The sequence below is a fragment of the Hypomesus nipponensis genome, chromosome 13, assembly GCF_054491055.1.
Source record: "Hypomesus nipponensis isolate SF chromosome 13, ASM5449105v1, whole genome shotgun sequence".
NCBI lineage: Eukaryota > Metazoa > Chordata > Actinopteri > Osmeriformes > Osmeridae > Hypomesus > Hypomesus nipponensis.
In genome coordinates, this window is record NC_140373.1 from 1,868,104 (window position 1) to 1,888,436 (window position 20,333).

At 52.0% G+C, this 20,333-nt stretch overlaps 1 protein-coding gene across 2 annotated transcripts; it reads right to left on the bottom strand.

The window, feature by feature from the left end:
* Positions 1-4,155: 4,155 nt before the first annotated feature.
* Positions 4,156-20,210, bottom strand: cep131 (centrosomal protein 131). Of its 2 annotated transcripts, XM_084670716.1 has the most exons (27): positions 19,722-20,210; positions 18,923-19,114; positions 18,595-18,689; positions 16,610-16,721; positions 16,219-16,361; positions 15,531-15,635; positions 15,095-15,268; positions 14,880-14,997; positions 14,400-14,516; positions 14,017-14,185; positions 13,617-13,702; positions 13,000-13,179; positions 12,604-12,837; positions 12,164-12,316; positions 11,661-11,786; positions 11,164-11,280; positions 10,885-10,914; positions 10,273-10,375; positions 9,923-10,124; positions 8,369-8,476; positions 8,068-8,185; positions 7,801-7,875; positions 6,873-7,015; positions 6,457-6,634; positions 5,547-5,743; positions 5,245-5,305; positions 4,156-4,827 (listed from the first exon to the last, which is right to left on the bottom strand). In XM_084670716.1, the coding sequence occupies exons 2-27, from the start codon at positions 19,106-19,108 to the stop codon at positions 4,756-4,758; spliced, it is 3,402 nt and encodes a 1,133-aa protein (XP_084526842.1). In that variant the 5' UTR covers positions 19,109-19,114; positions 19,722-20,210; the 3' UTR covers positions 4,156-4,755. The 2 variants fall into 2 exon arrangements, with proteins under 2 accessions (XP_084526842.1, XP_084526843.1); XM_084670717.1 differs by lacking the exon at positions 10,885-10,914.
* Positions 20,211-20,333: the final 123 nt, after the last annotated feature.

Consider the following 20,333-nt stretch of genomic DNA (forward strand, 5'->3'; position numbering starts at 1 on the left):
TACAGCAGTGTTTCCTGCTTTTTCAGATGTTCCCCTCTTCCAGCACACCTGATTCAAATGCACGGGTTGTTGTAAGGCTTCTGCAGAGGTTGATGACAACACATTCAATTGAATTCAGGTGTGTTGGAAGAGGGACACATCCAGAACGTACAGAACAGCAGGTCCCCAACCACAGGGTCCAAACAGTCATTTATAGGCTAACAGGTCCAAAAAACGCCTGCGAAGATCACAAGGTACACAAGGCAAGGGGCCTCTAAATTACAGACATGAAAACATTCTGATGGACACACACACACACACACACACACACACACACACACACACACACACACACACACACACACACACACACACACACACACACACACACACACAAGCCCTCAGAAGGGGCATGTCATAACATGAAAGTGTGCGAAAGTTTCTCTGAAGGTTAGGAAAGGGTGTTTCTCCAGACCTCCTGGAAGCTTTATTATCACACAGAACAGACACACAAGGTTTATCCTTACCACAAGTTATCAGCCCTCACAACCAGGAACCAGGGCCCCCTTCCCTCTCTCTAACGCTCTTCCTCTCTCTCTCTACCACCCCTTCTCTCTCTCTTCCTCTCTCTCCCCCTACCACCCCTTCTCTCTCTCTTCCTCTTTCCCTACCACCCCTTCTCTCTCTCTTCCTCTCTCTCCCCCTACCACCCCTTCTCTCTCTCTTCCTCTCTCTCCCCCTACCACCCCTTCTCTCTCTCTCCTCTCTCTCCCCCTACCACCCCTTCTCTCTCTCTTCCTCTCTCTCCCCCTACCACCCCTTCTCTCTCTATTCCTCTCTCTCCCCATACCAGCCCATTCTCTCTCTCTTCCTCTCTCTCCCCCTACCACCCCTTCTCTCTCTCTTCCTCTCTCTCCCCCTGACCACCCCTTCTCTCTCTCTTCCTCTCTCTCCCCCTACCACCCCTTCTCTCTCTCTTCCTCTCCCCCTACCACCCCTTCTCTCTCTCTTCCTCTCTCTCCCCCTACCACCCCTTCTCTCTCTTCCTCTCTCTCCCCCTACCACCCCTTCTCTCTCTTCCTCTCCCCCTACCACCCCTTCTCTCTCTCTTCCTCTCTCTCCCCCTACCACCCCATCTCTCTCTTTCTGCTCTTGCCTTCTTCCCAGCAGAGACAGCAGGAACCTTGATGTCTAGTGGGGTCACAGGGTACAGACAGTGTCAGAAGGCAGTGTGCTCCTCAAGGGTTGATTCCCTCTTTGAAAGAAAACCTTCTAGAGAAGAGCAAAGCATTTCAATACACACCTTGAGGTTGTTCTAATAGTCAGGGAATTGCGTAGAGGGGGAAGAAGATTGGAGAAAGAGTGGACCGGTTAACCACATACTCGACATACTGCATCCAATGTCAAGGAGTGCAGGCATCGTTTTAACATCAAAGTCAGTCTGCTAGCTTAAGGTAGATAATTAGTGCATGGCAGATCATCTAATTTGAGATGTTTTTGAGTAGCTGCAGCGTATGTATTGTAACACCTTTCTGGCTAGTTCACACCAAGGATGATACGACAACTAGAACTATAAAGATACAGTTTTAAGAATTGTTTTATATTGACAACAATAGCTGTTGTAAATAGAATCCACACCACAACGATAACGACAACTATATAGTGGAACCAAGTCGAGACGGAGACCGACAGAGCGCTGTGTGGAACAGACAGCTGTCAGACACTGTCTACGCCTGAACCCAAACAGCAGACACATACAATAACCACTTCTCTAATAACAGCAGGAGTTAGTTAACTGGCAGGTAGTTTTCTGTTACATGCAGGAGCGGAGCCATACAGAGCCTTTGCCCTCCAAACCCTCACCTTAATAGGCTACAACATGGTGATCCTGGATTAGGATATATAAGGACAAACAGAAGTTAGGGTTCTTCTAATAAACTGTTTATTTTCTTTAGACAGGATCAGTTGACATTTCTTTGCAGTTCAAACCCTGTCCATGAATAATAATAATAATAATAAAACTCAACAAAAACATCAAAACATATTGAAATTAAAACAAACAGAGCCAGGAAGATTTGTGTATAATGTTACACGTAAAACAACACGGCTGTGTGGTGTGTGGGAGTTAAATCTCGGCCATCTTGGGACAGAAAAAGATGATTGACCCCAGTCAAATACACACACACAAAGCCTGGACTCATATGAGTACGTGGGACTGGCATGTGCGAGAAATGCCAACCGTGCTGCCACCAACCTCCTGGGCAACAGGCGTGTGACCCTGGAGGCTGTGCCAACAGTCTGAGGGACGGCTGGGGCCCATGTCTTCGTCATGTAAGGCTCCTAGGACCTCACAACCACAGTCACACGTGAACGACACCAAAAGCTGTGGAAAATATCTCTTTCCTTTCTAGAACTAGCGTAGAGCCAAAGGGGGGGCGGGGGGGGATTTTGTCAGTCCGGCAACTGAAATGTGGGGTGGGTCAAGTAGAATACCTCCATTCAATATGAGGAGGTGTCTAACCACAAGGCACTGCTATTGGTGAGCCCACAGACAACTACAGTAGCTATGCTAATGCTAATGATAACTCCTTTAACAAAACCCACAACCCGCTCGAGACTACACTTCAAAGAGAACGTCACATCGGGGTTCTGACTATAGGTTTATCAAATCAGGAAGATTTACTGTACTCAAGCCTGAAATGGCGGAACCTAACTAAAACTGTAGCAGTTCAACATTGAATTGGCTTGGTGTTTCAGTTTAAGACACTCTTGTGCTGGGATCGTTCCTTCTGGCCCAGCACTTAAAACAGAGAGAACACCAGGGAGACTGATTAATAAATAAAAAAAATGTACATTTAAAAGTTTAGAGCAATGGGCTGATTTGGGGCAAGACAACAGGAATGACACAACTTTTCTGTTACATTACTGAACTGGCAGGAATTTGACTGAGGCATTGACCCAACTCCAGCTCCACCCTCATCACCTCATCAAGATGTTTGAAAGAAACTTATAAACATACAGTTTCAAGATTTTGTGGCACACTGAAAAGAAAGAAAAACCATTTTAAGAGGTTAAAACAGGCCTTAGAAAACAAATAAAAAAAGAAAAACACATGACCCTGCAGTAACAGACAGACAGACAGAGAGAGAGAGATAGACAGACAGAGAGAGAGACAGAGAGAGACAGACAGAGAGAGAGAGAGACAGACAGACAGACAGAGAGAGAGACAGAGAGAGACAGACAGAGAGAGAGAGAGACAGACAGACAGAGAGAGAGACAGAGAGAGACAGACCGAGAGAGAGAGAGACAGACAGACAGAGAGAGAGACAGAGAGAGACAGAGACAGAGAGAGAGAGAGAGAGAGACAGACAGACAGAGAGAGAGACAGACAGACAGAGAGAGAGACAGAGAGACAGACAGAGAGAGAGACAGACAGAGAGAGAGAGAGACAGACAGAGAGAGAGACAGACAGAGAGAGAGAGAGACAGAGAGACAGACAGAGAGAGAGACAGACAGAGAGAGAGAAGGGGCTGGGAACCCCACCCCTGAGGTTTAGGGTGGAGGGGTTTCAAGCCCCCCTGTCAAGGCCTCCTCTGTCAAGGCCTCCTCTGTCAAGGCCTCCTCTGTCAAGGCCTCCACTGTCAGAGCCTCCACTGTCAGAGCTGCAGGAGGTTTGTGCTCAGTGTTCCCTCAGGCTATAGTGAAGCCCACAAGGCTTTTAACCCAGATCTGGCTATATGAAACCACCACCAGCAGCATGCCTTGTGCCCCCCCCTCCCCCCATACCCCACTAAGTCCCAGTCTCTACTTTCCTAATCCTAAACACTTCCTATGCACATTCCTCAATCCTCCTTCCTCTTCTCCCACGTTCAAACAAACCCCTCGGAAACACACACCTCCATGGTTCTCTGAACCCCCACCGCCCAACTATAGGGTTACCATGTTCCTTTACCTTCAAATCGTTTCCATCAGCCTCCTATAAATTACATTAAAAAAACCTTCCGTTTACATTTCTCCAAAAACCTTTCCTGGTTCCTTCTATCTACTTCCTGGCTCACTCTCACTACAACTGCATGTAAACCAAGGTTAGTGACCTGGCCTCTTTATATATTTAACTTGGTTAATGCTTAGCAGATCTGTCAGAGCTTTGCTGGGCTTGTGGGGGGGGCAGCTGAGGGGTGGAGGGGGGTGGAGGGTGGGGTGTAGCTAGCAAGACAGAGCCTCTGTAATTAGCACTAGCCCCAGAGGGAACAGCGGGACAAAAGACATCTGTAACTGGCACACAAAAGAGCAGCGAGGCTCCGCTTCGTACCACAGCGACAACTCTCCCACTCCTGACTCCAGGGGTGTGTGTGTGTGTGTGTGTGTGTGTGGGCATCGTGAGGAGAAACTACCCCTCACAGCCCCCTCCCCTGGCTTCCGGCATGTGAAAACAGCCGTGAGCAGAGGCCCATTAGGGCGTGGGCAACATCTGGAGCTGCTCTCCTCTGGTGTCAGTCTCTTCGTGAGCTGAAGAGGAGGGTTTCCTCCCTGTGCCAGGTCTGTAGGGTGGGGGGAGGAGGAACGAGGGTCTGCATGTGTTGCTCCTGGCAGTGGGTAGAATGTCTGTCCATGTTGTTGCAGACAAAGTAGCCTGATGCACCTCACCGTGTCTGTTCCCTCCCTCCCCCCCTGCATTCCCTACTAGAAGAAATGGAAGGAAAGAAAAACGAGCAGCACAGCGGCAGACGCCGCGGCGAGGGCTGGTGGAGGAGGAAGTCCGGCCCCCAAAGCTGCTCATTTCTCCAGCAGCTGCTTCCTCTGCTGCTCCAACAAGGCCTCAAGGTGGTCCGCCCTCTTCAGCGCAGCCTATCAGGAGAGAAGAGAGGTTTGTTCAGGCAATCGCTTGGCTTCCTCGTTTTTAAACGAGGCTCAGCCCCACATGAAGCTCTTGGAGGCCAGGAGAGAAAAACAGAGGCCAGGAGAGACTAGAAGAGGCCAGCAGAGAATAGCAGGGGCCAGGAGAGAATAAAAGAGGCCATGAGAGAATAAAAGAGGCCAGCAGAGAATAGAAGAGGCCAGGAGAGAATAAAAGAGGCCAGCAGAGAATAGCAGGGGCCAAGAGAGAATAACAGAGGCCAGGAGAGATTAGAAGAGGCCAGGAGAGATTTTAAGAGGCCAGGAGAGAATAGAAGAGGCCATGAGAGAGTAAAAGAGGCCATGAGAGAATATAAGAGGCCAGGAGAGATTAGAAGAGGCCAGGAGAGAATAGAAGAGGCCAGTCACCTCATGCTGCTTGCGGAGGCTGCTGACAGTCTCTTCCTTCTTCAAAATGGCCGACTTCACACTGGCAAAGCAAGCAAGAGGAGAGTACAAACACATTCAGAAGCTGGTCTTTCCACGATCAAAAAGATGGGCGTGGGCCTTAGTATGTGTGACGGTATGTGGAATATGTGGTGTTTGGACCCCGTAAAAGTAACTGATTGTCTCAGCCGAGAGGTCGAGTGATTACACAGCTGTCACTGTGTCTTTGATATATCTTGGTCAGTTAACAGCTGTGACTGAGCCACCCCCTGGTGCCCCCTTACCGGTGGTGGACCTCTGCCAGCTCCTCCTCCTTCTCCCGGGTCACCCTCTCCACCTCCAGGCGGAGGCGGGCTCGCACCTCCGACACCTCCATCTTCACCCGGCGGTTCTCCTCCTCCGTGGACACCAGGCGCTCCGCAAACTCCTCCCGGATCACCTCCGCCAAGCTACGCCGCTCCTCCGCCAGCTTGTCTCTCGCCTGGCACGGGGGAGGGGAGCGAGAGGGTGGGGGGAGGGGAAGGGGATGAGAGAGAGGGGTGGGGGGAGGGGGTTTCAATGATTCCATCTCTGATGTCTGGACCCCAGTCCGGTGCTTGGTGTTCACCCTATAGGAGTATTGTATTACCGGATCTTTACAGCCCTGCTGGGGAACTGCTTGCTTCTCGATTGAGTGAGTGAACTGTGATGGTGGAGGGTGATGGTGCAGGGTGATGGTGGAGGGGGGCAGGGTGTGGGAGGGGTGCAGGGTGTGGGAGGGGTTCAGGGTGATGGTGGAGGGGTGCAGGATGTGGGAGGGGTGCAGGGTGTGGGAGGGGTTCAGGGTGATGGTGGAGGGGTGCAGGGTGTGGGAGGGGTGCAGGATGTGGGAGGGGTACAGGATGTGGGAGGGGTGCAGGATGTGGGAGGGGTGCAGGATGTGGGAGGGGTGCAGGATGTGGGAGGGGTGCAGGATGTGGGAGGGGTACAGGGTGTGGGAGGGGTGCAGGGTGTGGGAGGGGTGCAGGGTGTGGGAGGGGTGCAGGATGTGGGAGGGGTGCAGGGTGTGGGAGGGGTGCAGGATGTGGGAGGGGTGCAGGATGTGGGAGGGGTGCAGGGTATGGGAGGAGTGCAGGGTGTGGGAGGGGTGCAGGATGTGGGAGGGGTGCAGGGCGTGGGAGGGGTGCAGGGTGTGAGAGGGGTGCAGGATGTTACCTGGCTGATGTGCTCCACCTCCTGCTCTCTCTGTCTGAGGAGGGCTTGCAGGTGGATGAGCTCTCCCTCCGTCTCCACCTGCCTCTTCTTCACCTCCTGCTGCTTCTCCAGCGCCGCCCGCTCTGAGCGCTCCAGCTCCCGCAGCTCTGCCTCAAACTTCTCCCTCACGCGCTTCACCCTGAAACACACACACACACACAGACACACACACACACACACAGACACACACATTTAGTCATTTAGCAGATGCAAATGACAAATGATGTTGTGTCCTTGGGCAAGGCACTTCACCCTACTCGCCTCAGGGAGAATGTCCCTGTAGTTACTGTCAGTTGCTCTGGTTAAGAGCGTCTGCTAAATGTTTAAATGTTAATGTATGAGAGTGGGTCAAGTCACACACACAGACACACACACACCTGTTGTCAGCCGCCCTTTCACACTCGTCCCTGGCCCCGCTGGTCTCCTCCTCCAGTCTCTGAATGGCCAGCTCGATCTCTTTGTCCCGCCCTCGCCGCACTTCCTCTTTCAGCTCCCTCTCTCGACTGAGCAGCCACGCTTCCTGTAGAGAGACACACACACAGTGAACCACACCCCTACACACACACACACACACACACACACACACACACACACACACACACACACACACACACACACACACACACACACACACACACACACACACACACACACACACACACAGCAGCCCAACACCAGGGCAGGGCACTGAAGTGATGTGGTCATGCGGTTTCCAGAGGCAGAGAGGAGGAGGAGGGGTGGGGGAGGGGAGGAGGAGGAGGGGGCAGGGGGAGAGAGGAGGAGGGGGCGGGGGACAGAAGGAGAGAAGAGGAGGGGCGGGGAAGAGGAGGAGGGGCAGGGGGGCAAGAGAACTGCCACGATGTCAGTCAACTGAATCGTTAACAGAGTGAAAACCCTTCCAGTAGAAGCCCATCTGTGTCAATAAACTAAGCAGAACCACAGGTGCCATATACTGAGGAGGTTAGAGGACCTCACATCCTGCTTAGTGGTTAACTGATGATGGGGAGGAGGCAAGGATACGGTAACTAACAAGACTGTCTGGTCTGTATGGTATGCTGTGTTTATCATACAGACAAGACAGATAACATATTTACATTTAGTCATTTGGTCACTCTTACCCAGAGCGACTTACAGTAAGTACAGTGACATTCCCCTGAGGCAAGTAGGGTGAAGTGTTTTCCTCAAGGACACAACGTCATTTTGCACGCTGGGAGTCGAACCGGCAACCTTCTCATTACTAGCCCGATTCCCTAACCGCTCAGCCATCTGACCCCAGACAACACAGATACTCGCACACACACACACCTCCTTCTTCATGTAGTTCTCCTCCCAGGTCTGCTTCTCAATTTCCAGACGTTCTCTCAATGCCTTCATCTCAACCTAGAAGCACCAAGACACACACACAGGCACACAGTTACGTCCTGCCCTCTGTGGCTCCGCAGTCAGCCTGCAGCCCCCTCATGGTGGACGCTGGAGGCTGCAGCTCCCTCATGGTGGAGGCTGGAGGCTGCAGCTCCCTCATGGTGGAGGCTGCAGCCCCCTCATGATGGAGGCTGGAGGCTGCGGTCCCACCTGGTGCCTTCTCTCCTGCTCCTCCCTGCTCTTGTCTAGCTCGTCCCGCAGGGCGCGGCCCGCCAGCGAGCTGTTGTCCTCCAGCTGCCTCCGCAGCTCCTCCAGTTCCCCGCGCTGCCTGCAGGGCGGCGACACACAGCAGCCACACACCACAGCTTCACAAACGGATGACTGTGTTTAGGATGGGCAGGCACCAGGGCCCGGCGTGGGGCCTTAAGGGCCTGTTGAGGTGCTGTTGGGGGTCAGTGCTGGGTCATGTGTGTCCAAGGCTACTTCCTGTGTGGGTGACCTTTGACCTTACCTGGCAGCCAGCTGGGCGAGTCTCTCCTTCTCCTCGGCCACCTCCTTGTAAAGACGCCTCCTCTGCTGCTGAAGGGACATCTCCTCCTCCTGCAACTGCTTCTCAAACCTGACACACACACACACACACACAGGTCAGTGATAGCTGTTCTGAACAGGAAATCAAATCTTGATCCCAGAGTCTACAATATAAAAACAGTGCTGCTCCACAAGCAAATTCAGTTGACAAGACATTTTTAAGGACATTGTTAATGTTTGCCACAGAACAGTAGGTTCATATCTGAATCAACACTGGGGTCCTGCCTGTCTCTCTGCCTGTCTCTCTGCCTGTCTCTCTGCCTGTCTCTCTGCCTGTCTCTCTGCCTGTCTCTCTGACTGTCTCTCTCTCTCTGTCTCTCTGTCTCTCTCTCTCTCTGTCTCTCTCTCTCTGTCTCTCTCTCTCTGTCTCTCTCTCTCTGTCTCTCTCTCTCTGTCTATCGCTCTTCCTGTCTCTGTCTGGCTCACTTTTGAAAATGGATATCCCTCCCTCTCTCCCTCCCTTTCTTATCACAGGGCAGGAGCATGACTGTAGCGGCCCCAGAAATAGAACAGTGTGGTAAATACCAGGCTACTGGAGAGCAGACTTTCCACACACACACACACACACACATGACATATTTCAGAAACAGGGAAGTATAAACATGGAACTGTAGGTTTACTGTGCAGTCTCCATTTAGAGAGAGGGTGAGCGGGCCAGAGAGATGAAGTGGTAGAATAAAAGGAGTCTACATGTGTTTGTTAGACAGAAGAGTATGTGTGCACTATGTTCCTATATAGAATGTAGTAGAGTAGAGTAAGGTTAGGTCTAAAAGTCTGAGAACAATAACTTATTCAAGATACATTATTTTATTTGATGTGTGTGTAATTAATGACAGAGTTTATGGACCACCGAATGATGTTTTCCAACATGGTTTTCCAATGTTACAAAGAGCTTATGACAAAACACTTGGCTTTCTGGCTTTCTGGCTTTCTACTGTCCCAATGAAGTCTCACCTTTTTGGACCCTGTGTGTGTGTGCGTGTGTGTGTGTGTGTGTGTGTGTGTGTGTGTGTGCGTGTGTGTGAGTGCGTGTGTGCGTGTGTGTGCGTGTGTGTGAGTGCGTGTGTGTGTGTGTGTGCGTGTGTGTGTGCGTGTGTGTGCGTGTGTGTGAGTGCGTGTGTGTGTGTGTGCGTGTGTGTGCGTGTGTGTGTGCGTGTGTGCGCGTGTGTGTGTGCGTGTGTGCGCGTGTGTGCGCGTGTGTGCGTGTGTGTGCGTGTGTGTGCGTGTGTGCGCGTGTGTGTGTGTGTGTGTGTGTGTGCGTGAGTGCGCGTGTGTGTGTGTGCGTGTGCAGGTCTGTGTGTGAGAGAGACAGATAGAGCGTGAGTGTGTGAATAGTAGGTATGTGTATGTAAGTGTGTGTATGTGAGTGTGTGTGGGTGAGTGTGTGTGTGTCTCTCTTGGAAGTCGCTTTGGATAAAAGCGTCTGCTAAAATGAATAAATGTCAATGTGTGTGTGTGAGAGAGTCCCCACATTCACCTCTGCTTGGCCAGCTCCCTCTCTCTCTGGCCCAGCTCGTCCCTGTCCCTCTCCAGCTGTGTGCGGAGCAGCTCGCTCTGCTGGACGTAGCGCTGGGCCGCCCTCTCGTCCGCCTGCAGCAGCTCCGCCTGGTGCAGCACTCGCAGCTTCTTCAGCTCCTGCTTGTGTTTGGAGATCAGCTTCTGGATCTCCGGCTCCAGACCTGCAACACAGCGCCAGGCACCGGTCAACACCAGGACGCCCGCTTCCTTCCTTCCATCCATCCTTAATTCCCTCACTCCCTCTAACCATCCTTGCGGGCTAAAATGGCCAGAAGAATTGCACAGCCCTGTGTGTCCCACCCGGCCCACCTTTGACGGTGATCTCTTTAATCTTCTTGGTCTTCTCGTCGATCCACTTCTCCCGACGGACCTTCTCAGTGGCACTCATGAGCTCCTTCAGCTTCTTGATCTCCTGCGGGGGGGAGGGGGGAGGAAGAAGGGATCAGGGGTCAGGGATTAAGGATCAAATAAAGGTTGGCCGTCTCGCCACCCACCCACCCCCACGCCGAGTGACCCAGGGCAGGAGTTGGGCAGCGGGGTGACCTGGGGGTGGGAAGGTCATGTGACCAACAGAGACGTGAGGGACAGAGGGGTCAGGAGGGGTGTCGTCACCCAGGGCAGGACAGGGTTAGGGTTAGCTAACCTGTGTTTGGTGCTATGGTTCTGGGGGGAGAGCAAGGCTGGTTAGGGTTAGCTAACCTGTGTTTGGTGCTATGGTTCTGGGGGGGAGAGCAAGGCTGGGTAGAAGCTGCGTTCCAAGACACACAAGACAAGTGGACATGCAGACACACTGTCCCCACGATGGAGACGGAGGACAAACGGAGGAGAGAGAGAGAGGAAAGATGGAGTGATGATGAAGACGACATGAATGAACAGAATGAAGGGGGGGGGGGGGGAGGTTAGGGGGGAAAAAAATGTTACCTCGCACAAGGGACCCAGAATTTGCCACACCTAGAGCCAGGAAGACGAGACATAGAAGGACACAGTAAGACGGGAGAGAGAGACAGAGACAGATTAAAAAGCAACAGTAGCAGCACAGAAAGCATGGCACATGCAGTCACACGAGTGGTGGAGATAACGCTGTTAGAGAGGAGCGTCCCCTGGCCAGCTGGGTCCAGACACAGAGCGGGGCAGCCCAGGCTCGCCCCCTGGTGGGCAGAGCGGGTCAGAGCCACCGCAGGCAGGGAGGGCTGCTCGTACCATTTCATGTTGCTCCTGCATCTGGGCGATCTTCTTGGTGTATTTCTGATCCACTTGCTTGAGCTCTGTCACTACACCCTCACAGCTCTCGCTCAGGGCCTTCTTATCGTCTATCAACTAGAGAGAGAGAGGGGAGAGAGAGAGAGAGAGAGAGAGAGAGAGAGAGAGGGGAGAGAGAGAGAGGGGAGAGAGAGAGGGAAGAGAGAGAGAGAGAGAGAGAGAGAGAGGGAAGAGAGAGAGAGAGAGAGAGAGGGAAGAGAGAGAGAGAGAGAGAGAGAGAGAGAGAGAGAGAGAGAGAGAGAGAGAGAGAGGGAAGAGAGAGAGAGAGAATCACACTTTAGTAAATCATCACACTTGGCAACACCTCTATTAGGCATGTTTCAATAATAGTGTGCGTGCGTGCGTGCGTGTGTGTCTGTGTGTGTGTCTGTGTGTGTCTGTGTGTGTGTCTGTGTGTGTGTGTGTGTGGGTGTGAGTGTGTGTGTGTGTGTGTGCACCTGGTCGATGAAGGCCAAGTGTCTCTGGATGGTGGCCTCGTACTGATCCTTCTGCTGCTGGAAGCTCCTGTGGAGCTCCTTCTCTGTCTCCTTCACATGCCTGACTGTCAACTCCCTCTGCTGGGCCTGGGGGAGGGAGGGAGGGAGGGAGGGAGGGAGGGAGGGAGGGAGGGAGGGAGGGAGGGAGGGAGGGAGGGAGGGAGGGAGGGAGGGAGGGAGGGAGGGAGGGAGGGAGGGAGGGAGGGAGGGAGGGAGGGAGGGAGGGAGGGAGGCAGGGAGGCAGGGAGGGAGGAAGGAAGGAAGGAAGGAAGGAAGGAAGGAAGGAAGGAAGGAAGGAAGGAAGGAAGGAAGGAAGGAAGGAAGGAAGGAAGGAAGGAAGGAAGGAAGGAGAAAGAGAGCGAGATGGAAGAGATGGAGGGAAGGAGTGATGGAGATTAAATGAATTGATGTGTGGTAGTAGTGTGTGTGTGTGTGTGTGTGTGGTAGTGTGTGTGTATTCTCACCAGAGCCGTCTGCAGCATGTTGACTGTGCGTCTCTTCTCGTCCAGCTCCAGTTTCAGTCTCATCATGGAGCTGGTGACCTCGGCAGCGGTGGCCGAGGCCTGCTCCACCCCCGCCAGCTCCACCCCTGCCTGCTCCTCCTCCGACAGCAGCACCTGCCGGGGGAACACAGGCACCATGTCACGCCTCAACCCCACACTACCGTCAAGGTGCTTCATGAACAAACGCTACGCTGAGTCAGACGCATGGAGAGCCCTGGTGATCCGGGTAGGCGGAGACTCCATCGTCAAGTATTGAACATTTTAACTTTATCGAGACCGGAGGAAATTCGGGGAAGGTCTTGTCTCCGTCGTATATCGAATAGAAATGACCAAGCTGCTAATGCTTATGTCATTAGATATAATAAGTATACGTGATCACCCCCCCCCCCCCCACAGCTCACCTCTCTGTGGGAGCCGGAGGTGACGGAGCGAGGCCTCTCCTGCTCCGACTTCTCCATCTCATCCAAGAAGCTCATGATGCTCTGGAGCTTGGCCTCCGACAGCAGGGCGCCCCCGTCAGGCAGCAGGGCGCCCCCAGCAGGCAGCACCGCGGCCCCGTCCACCAGCACAGGGGCCTGGATGAGCTGGCCGTGACGCTCCAGGTTGTCTGTGGTCAGGGAGGTGGAGTCCCCATCCTGCGAGACACACACACGCACGCACACGCACGCTTAGCGTCACGCTAACCCAAAGGTGGGAGCAGGGAGACATGTAGGGCATGCAGGGCAGGGGGTTCCTGAGGAGCAGGGCTGAGGAAGGCTGCTCTAGAGAGCGTGTGCGTGCCAGGCAGCCTGCCTCACCTCATCTATCCAGGAGTACTTGTCCTTCAGGAAGCTCTTGGGCTCGGACAGCCTCTCCGGCTCCTCCTCCAGCAGCTTCAGGGTGTCCAGCAGGTCATTCAGGGTGGTCTTGGACTGGGCTCTGCTCGACGGCGCGCCCTGTCGCTGGTCCTCCACACTCACAGACCTCAGCAGGATCTCCTGGGATGCAAAACATCCATATCGATCAATATCGATACAGTTTGTTGTCAGTGCACAACTGTACAACACAATGATGTGTCTCTCAGTGGTACACACACGGAAACAGATGAAAAGTTTCTAAAAGGAAAGAATCTTTTTGGAAAAAGATTATTTCAAATAAAAAGTTTCAAAAAAACGGGAAACTTGTTGTGTTGTGTGAAAAAAAGGTCTAAAAATATACTTTCGAAAAAATAAAAAAATAAAAGAAAAAATTGCATCATTGATAAAGTACGTGATGAGGACTCTACTATACGCTACCGTACTCTGCTTATGCTTTCCTGTACTCTGCTCTACTCGGTTTTCCTTTCCCCTCCTCCTCCTCCTCCTCCTCCTCCTCCTCCTCCTTGCTTACAGAAGGAGATAACCAGATTTCACTTCTGCCTTTCTCAGATGGTTACCTGGGAACACTGAGAACCTCTGCGATTGGACGGAGCAGGGGAGGATGTGAGGTCATCCAGATCGGACGCTGCGTTCACGTTGGAGTCTGAGGAGGAAACGGAACATTGAAAAACCAAACGACCAGAAGAAACGAGCCTCTACACGCTCCTCCTCCTCCTCAGTGACCCAGCAGACCCAGCCGGCATGGAACCCCCAGGGCGCGCTAACATTTACATTTAGCAGACGCTCTCATCCAGAGCGACTTACAGTAAGTACAGGGACATTCCCCCTGAGGTAAGTAGGGTGAAGTGCCTAGCCCAAGGACGCAACGTAATTTTGCACGGACGGGAATCGAACCGGCAACTTTCTGATTAATAACCCCATTCCCTAACCGCTCAGCCATCTGACCCCCTAATGTACCTGTGTTCTTGGCCTTGATGTCGACGGGGGAGGTGGGGCTGAGGTTGCTGGGGGTGCTCCTGGGGGGTCTCCTGCGGCCCACCTTCCCAGCATGCCTCAGTGTGTCCAGCTCCTCCTGGGCGGAGCGCTGCACCTCCGCAGCCCGCTGAGCCCTCTTCTGCTGCAGCTCCTGAAACACACCAGCAGGGGGCAGCGTTACACAGGCAGAGCCCGGGCCGGGCTTCTACAGCGCGCTTGGATGTGATTTTTGGTAGAGCCCGTAACATTTAGGGACGCTTGGCTCATTTCTTTAGCAATGCTAAAATGGTTCAAATCAGAGAAGAGCGCAGAAGGATTCATAAGATATTGATCTGACGCAGCATGTCTGTCATTATGTTTTGGACCTGTATGGCTGCGAGGCGTGCCAGACGAGCCTTCTCCTCACGGATCTTCTTCCTGTCCTCCTCTTTCGTCTTCTGCCCCTCTGGGGATCGTTCTTCCTCTGCTCTCTGTTCTCGCTCCTACAGGGGAGAGCAACACCAGAAGGGTTCATACCAGATAGATGGAGAGAGAGAGAGAGAGAGAGAGAGAGAGAGAGAGAGAGAGAGAGAGAGAGAGAGCAGAGAGAGAGAGAGAGAGGAGAGAGGCAGAGAGAGAGAGAGAGAGAGAGAGAGAGAGAGAGAGAGAGAGAGAGAGAGAGAGAGAGAGAGAGAGAGAGAGAGAGAGAGAGAGAGAGAGAGAGAGAGAGAGAGAGAGAGAGAGAGAGAGAGAGAGAGAGAGAGAGAGAGAGAGAGAGAGAGAGAGAGAGAGAGAGAGAGAGAGAGAGAGAGAGAGAGAGAGAGAGAGAGAGAGAGAGAGAGAGAGAGAGAGAGAGAGGCAGATACCTTTCTCTTGGTGGTGAGGACCCGTGTCAGGGCGGCCAGGCTGGCATGCTGCCTCCTGGCATGGCGCCTGTACCAGCGCTGGATGGCCACCGCAGCTTGGTTCACCTGCTGGATGAACCTGAGAACACACACTTCGGTAAGAACACATCCACAAGATACAGGTGAACACAGGAGCATTCGCACAGGTGCCAAGCAGAGGCTGAGGGGACTCTGACCTCTCAGCCTCCTCCTCGGTGACCCCCCTTCTGCGGGGTGTGCCAGGGCTGCCTGCCCGGGCCCCAGCCTTGTTGTTGGAGGTGGACGACGAGGACGAGAAGTTCTTCTGGGACTTGGTGACGGAACCGTTCTCCAAGGTGCCTTCGTCGTTTCCCGTGGCTTTGAGGATGTTGCTGAATGAGCATAAAGAAGAAATACATATATTTTACATTTAGTCATTTAGCAGACGCTCTTATCCAGAGCAACTTACAGTTAAGTACAGGGACATTCTCGTCAGGACACAACTTCCGCCATCTGACTCATACATATATATCTACTCCGGCTCGTGACTAGAACTCATGGTTTGGTGTCCCAAAGTGTCCCCTCGACACTCATGTGAACACTTTTGACGAGGTGTTGGTGAAAGGATTGAAAAAAAAGATCTTTGAGGCGTACTTGAAGGAGGGCTTCTGGTTGGAGCTCTTGGGGGTGAGGGGTTTGTCTGAGTAGTTGTTGTGTAAGATGGTGGTGACAGAGTTCCCAACAGCTCCCTTGTTGCTCCTGAAAGAAATGGGCAAAATGTCAACACAGTCTGCAGGGAGGCAGCTGGGAGACACAACCTGGAGAGGTTGCAAAATGCAGACACTACAGTGACTGGCTAGAAGCCCTATTTTCACTAGTTCTACAACTAAAATCCATAAAGAATTATTTTTTTTGTTAGTTTTTTTTTAAGATACTGTATTTCTAAATCAATCACGCGGTTCATTTGCTGTTTGAATAACTCACAAACTACATGGGGACTCTTATTCATGGCTTGGGGACCCTGAGGCTGTTTGACAGCCCTCAGTTAGAGTGACACCGGAGTAGCAACACAGCCGAACATGCTGTGTTTTTCCATATGACAGATTACACAGGGGGGGGGGGGGGGGAGCCAGTTGCCAAAAGACAGGAATTCATGGAGTTTAACCCTGAGGGGAGTATCAACCATCAGGAATGAAACCAGAGCAGCAGGCAGGAGTCTAGAATGTTCCTTGGAAGTCGTTTGTCAGTCAGGGTGGATGTTGGAACTGCTGGAGGCTGTGTGGTTGTGAGCCCACCTCCCAGCTGTGTGGCGGGAGGCCAGAACAGGCCTCCTAGTGCCCACCTGTTGTTGGCGGTGAAGTTGGCAGCTAGCACCGCAGGGTCGGGTTCCCGCTTCTTCAGGCCCGTGGGAGAGTCTACGCTGCCGGTGCTGCGAGAGCTGGAAGGGAGCGGGGAGGGGAGGGGGAAGACTCGTGGCTGGTCGTCCTGGGGGAGGGGATGACACACACATTGGTACCATCACTGTGACTCAACAAAACGATGCTAACCTCAGACACCGTCACAAGAAATTACTGAGATTTTTTTTTTTTTTTACATTTTTCACTAATGTAACTTTGCAAAAAAAAAAAAAAAAACATCTTTAAGCAATGGAGTTTAGTTATCGTACTAAATTCCAACAGGTAGAGCTCCGGGCTATATGACAGTTGTAAGTTGTTTGGTGCGGTGTGTGGTACCAGAATGTTCCAGGTGGTGCGGTCTGGTGAGGCCTTGCTGAGGCTGGCCAGCTTCCTGCGGCCGTCTGTACTACTGTCAAACAGGGCTAGAAAATCCTCCGTCTGGTCCTCACTAGCACACACAAAGAGAAAGGTGTGGGTGTTTATTTCACCCATAAATGAGTAGCGTCACATATACAGTATGTGAGCGTTATAAAGTGGGCGCCGCACGGAACGTCGCATATATTTGATTCTAACATTCCAATTGAATATTTTCCGAAAGACAAAAACTACACGACAAACGCTTTAGTATGGCTTCAGAATGTACTAGAAGTCTAGCAAGGAACATTAGCATGGTAGCAGAATTGCTTCGAGTTTAATGCCAGGTAACTTATCCCAGCAGCTTACTAAGCAAGCTAGCTACCGTTTCGGGGACCGTTATGTTAAACGAAAATATTTGGAACTCACGCTTTAATTGGGTTAAACAGTGTATTTGTGTGCGAAAAGCAATCATTTGAGATATGGCGCAAGGCTTACTAGCTCAATGTCTCCCCTCCTTCAACAAGGGCTTAATGCTACAACACACAATTAAAACAGACCCCAGCCACAAAGCAAGGGCCCTTAAGCGTGGCCTTGAGTCGAAGCTTTTGTGATTAAACGCTTGTCATGACAGCTGCACAAGCCTACATGTGGTTTGCCTTCCAACCCCCCTCCCCCCCCCGTAACGGAATTCCGTATGCAGCGGAGCCTCTGTCAACAGGGTGAGCAGACTTCCATCGTGAGGGTTCCGTGCAGACGCATACACGCATGTTGATGCCGACGACCTGTCATTCATCGCTCCAACACCAGCTCCCCCCACAGCACCCCACCACTAACCACTAACTAGTCTGGCCTGGGTCTGTGATAAGGCCTGCATGGGGACCGTGTGTGTGTGTGCGTGTGTGTGTATCGGTGTGTGTGTGTGTGTACATGTAAAGGGAGGTGTGGGGGTTACAGCCAGCTGGCCCAATGAAAAGCAATCCGACAACAGTCATTCAAGCTGCACATTCCTCTACGCTTCCCTTTACCAGTGACTGATGGTTGTGGGGTGGGTGGGGTGTGGCGGGGTGTGGGAGGGCAATGACAGCTCTGAAAGAACCGGGGAGAGTCGGGGGTGGAGAGGGGTATTAGATTGTCCTTAGTTTAAGCCCCTACTCCTGCATCCCAGGAGGCAGTGGTTGACAGGGCAGCGGGGGCTGGAGGGGGCTGAGGTGGGGGTGGGGTGGGGGGGGGGGAACAGCAGCTGCCGTACAATAGAATCTCGGTGGTGCACACACTTCTCCTTTCACTGGCTCCTGGCGGAGGGTAACCTGACCCCAGGGCCCTTCCCCTCTAACCTCTGACAAAGCAGGGGCCCCCAGGGCCCCCCCTCTCTCTATACCCCCTCACTCCTCCTCTCTGTCTCTCTCTCTATACCCCCTCACTCCTCCTCTCTGTCTCTCTCTCTCTCTCTCTCTCTCTCTCTCTCTGTCTCTCTCTCTCTCTCTCTATACCCCCTCACACCTCCTCTCTGTCTCTCTCTCTCTCTTTCCCTCTCCCCCTCTCTCCTGCAGCAGTTGCCTAGACACAATGCCCATTGTCCCTGTGGAGGAGAGTCATGGAGGCCAGCTGTTGCTTGCTGAGGAGAGAGAACCCCCCCCCCCTGCGACATGCGCCATCGTGTGATGGGGAATATCTGACGCGTCCTTCCCTCCTGCGCCTCCAACTGCGTCTAAGGTGCAGAGGATACCAAACACACCGTCTGTGCATCAACATGTCGGGGGGGGGGGGGGGGAATGGGCGTCACGTAACTCCAGACGATAACCACATCGAGAGTGTTTTTGAGGATGTTCCGTGTTGTGACAGCGACGCTGACAGGTGTGTTTTGAGTTCTGAGACCAGCACAAGGATGTTCCATGTTTACACATGTACCTGCACTTTAGGAGATACTCCCAGAACTACAGAGTGACAGAAGTGAGTTTCTGTACCTGAGACTGATGCTGGTCTGCTGGTTCACCTGAGTGGTGCTGTTAGACCTCCTCAGATTCTTGATGGAGCGAGAGCTTCCAAACCCAACGTCACTCTACGGATGAAACAGAGGCGGAAATCATAGCATGTCCAGATTGTATTAGGTTCTATTTGTCTATTGAATTCAATAAACTGAGGCCACTGTGGCATATGCTGCCAGTTACTACAGGTTACTACAGGTGGTTTACGAGAAAAGTTAGTTAGGGGCATTACACACGCTGAATGACAAAGCATGCAGGATCTCACGTTTCAGAAAAACAACCAGGATTTTTTTTTTGTTGGGCTCACCAGTGTGTTGCGTTTGCCCCGGCCCTCGCTGGCCACCGTCACGGACACTGAGCGGGTGAAGTGTTTGCCTGGAGAGGCGCTGCTGGGCCGGCGGGTCACAGAGAGCTGGGAACCAGCCAGGCTAAGGTCCAGAGCATCCCCTGCAAGGCCCACCTGGACGGACGAGGGACTACGAGTGGTGTGCATCCTGACCTGCCAGGTAACATCCATGTTATATCATTAGTCCTTCTCTCTGTTTTTAGCTCTGTGTATATCTCTCTCTGTATTTCTCTCTCCCCTCGTCAGTTGAAATCAGGAGCAACTCCACGGCTTGACCTGTTAGCAAATCCCTTTATTGTGTTGTTTGTTTCCCTGGGCAACCAGCAAGAGTACACACCTTATGCTATATTGGCAGTAGATGGGGATATTTTTTTTACCATCGTTTACCAAAGCCGCATTATCAATAGGCCTATTAGATTACACAAATATGACGCCGCTTGACGAGGCTGTTTAGTTGAGCTTGACTCCCTAAAAATGTAGGCCAACTATGTGTTATGGGACCAAGATAGAGATACATAGATTAACTGAATCTGCTGTAACTATTGTGTAGCTAGACCAGCTACTGTAGGCCTACAACGTTGCAAAAGAGGCAGTTGGTCCAAAATATGTAATTCATCACCTTTTGGTGCAACTTAAGATCCCGACATCTGTCAATTGTGTTCAATTTTAAATTATACATTAAATTCTCTAATAAACTGACAAATTTGCTAGCTAGCTAGACTACCTAAAATGTAAAAAATAAGACGCTATACAAGCTTACCGTCCTCCTGTTCAGATTTCTGCTGATAACTCCAACTCCAGTTCAAGGCAATCTACCAAGCTCTCAAGACGGACACGGAGATGGCGAGCGAGTGTACAATAAATCTGAACGTAACGGGATGAACTAGTGATATCTCCAATGGGAACAGGTTAGGTTAGCTAGGTGACTAAATAGCAAAAACACAGCAGGTGAAGACGTACATTACGCAGGAAAACTGCGTTAAAAATACGGTCTAAAACTGATACACTGAAACCTCAGTAAAACAGCCCTCATCTTTCTCCCCATCATGATGTACTGAAAAATAAACGTTCACAACAAAGCGATACAACTCCTGTATTAGCCAATAAACCTTCACCGATGCAATGTCCCTCATCCAAAATACCAACTAGGGAAAGAAGATAGTTCGACCACTGTCCTTGGTTTTCACTGCATGGTGTAAATATTCCGTTCAGTCAATAATAACGCGCAACATCTTCTCGTTAGCAACCAGCAAACAGAAGAACTCCTCCCCTTGAAGACTATGATTGGCTGTAAAAACACAAGGACTCGCACAGCTATGTGATCTGATAGGTGGAGGGAAGGTGTCAGTTGCGGAGTGAGGCGTGGCTATAA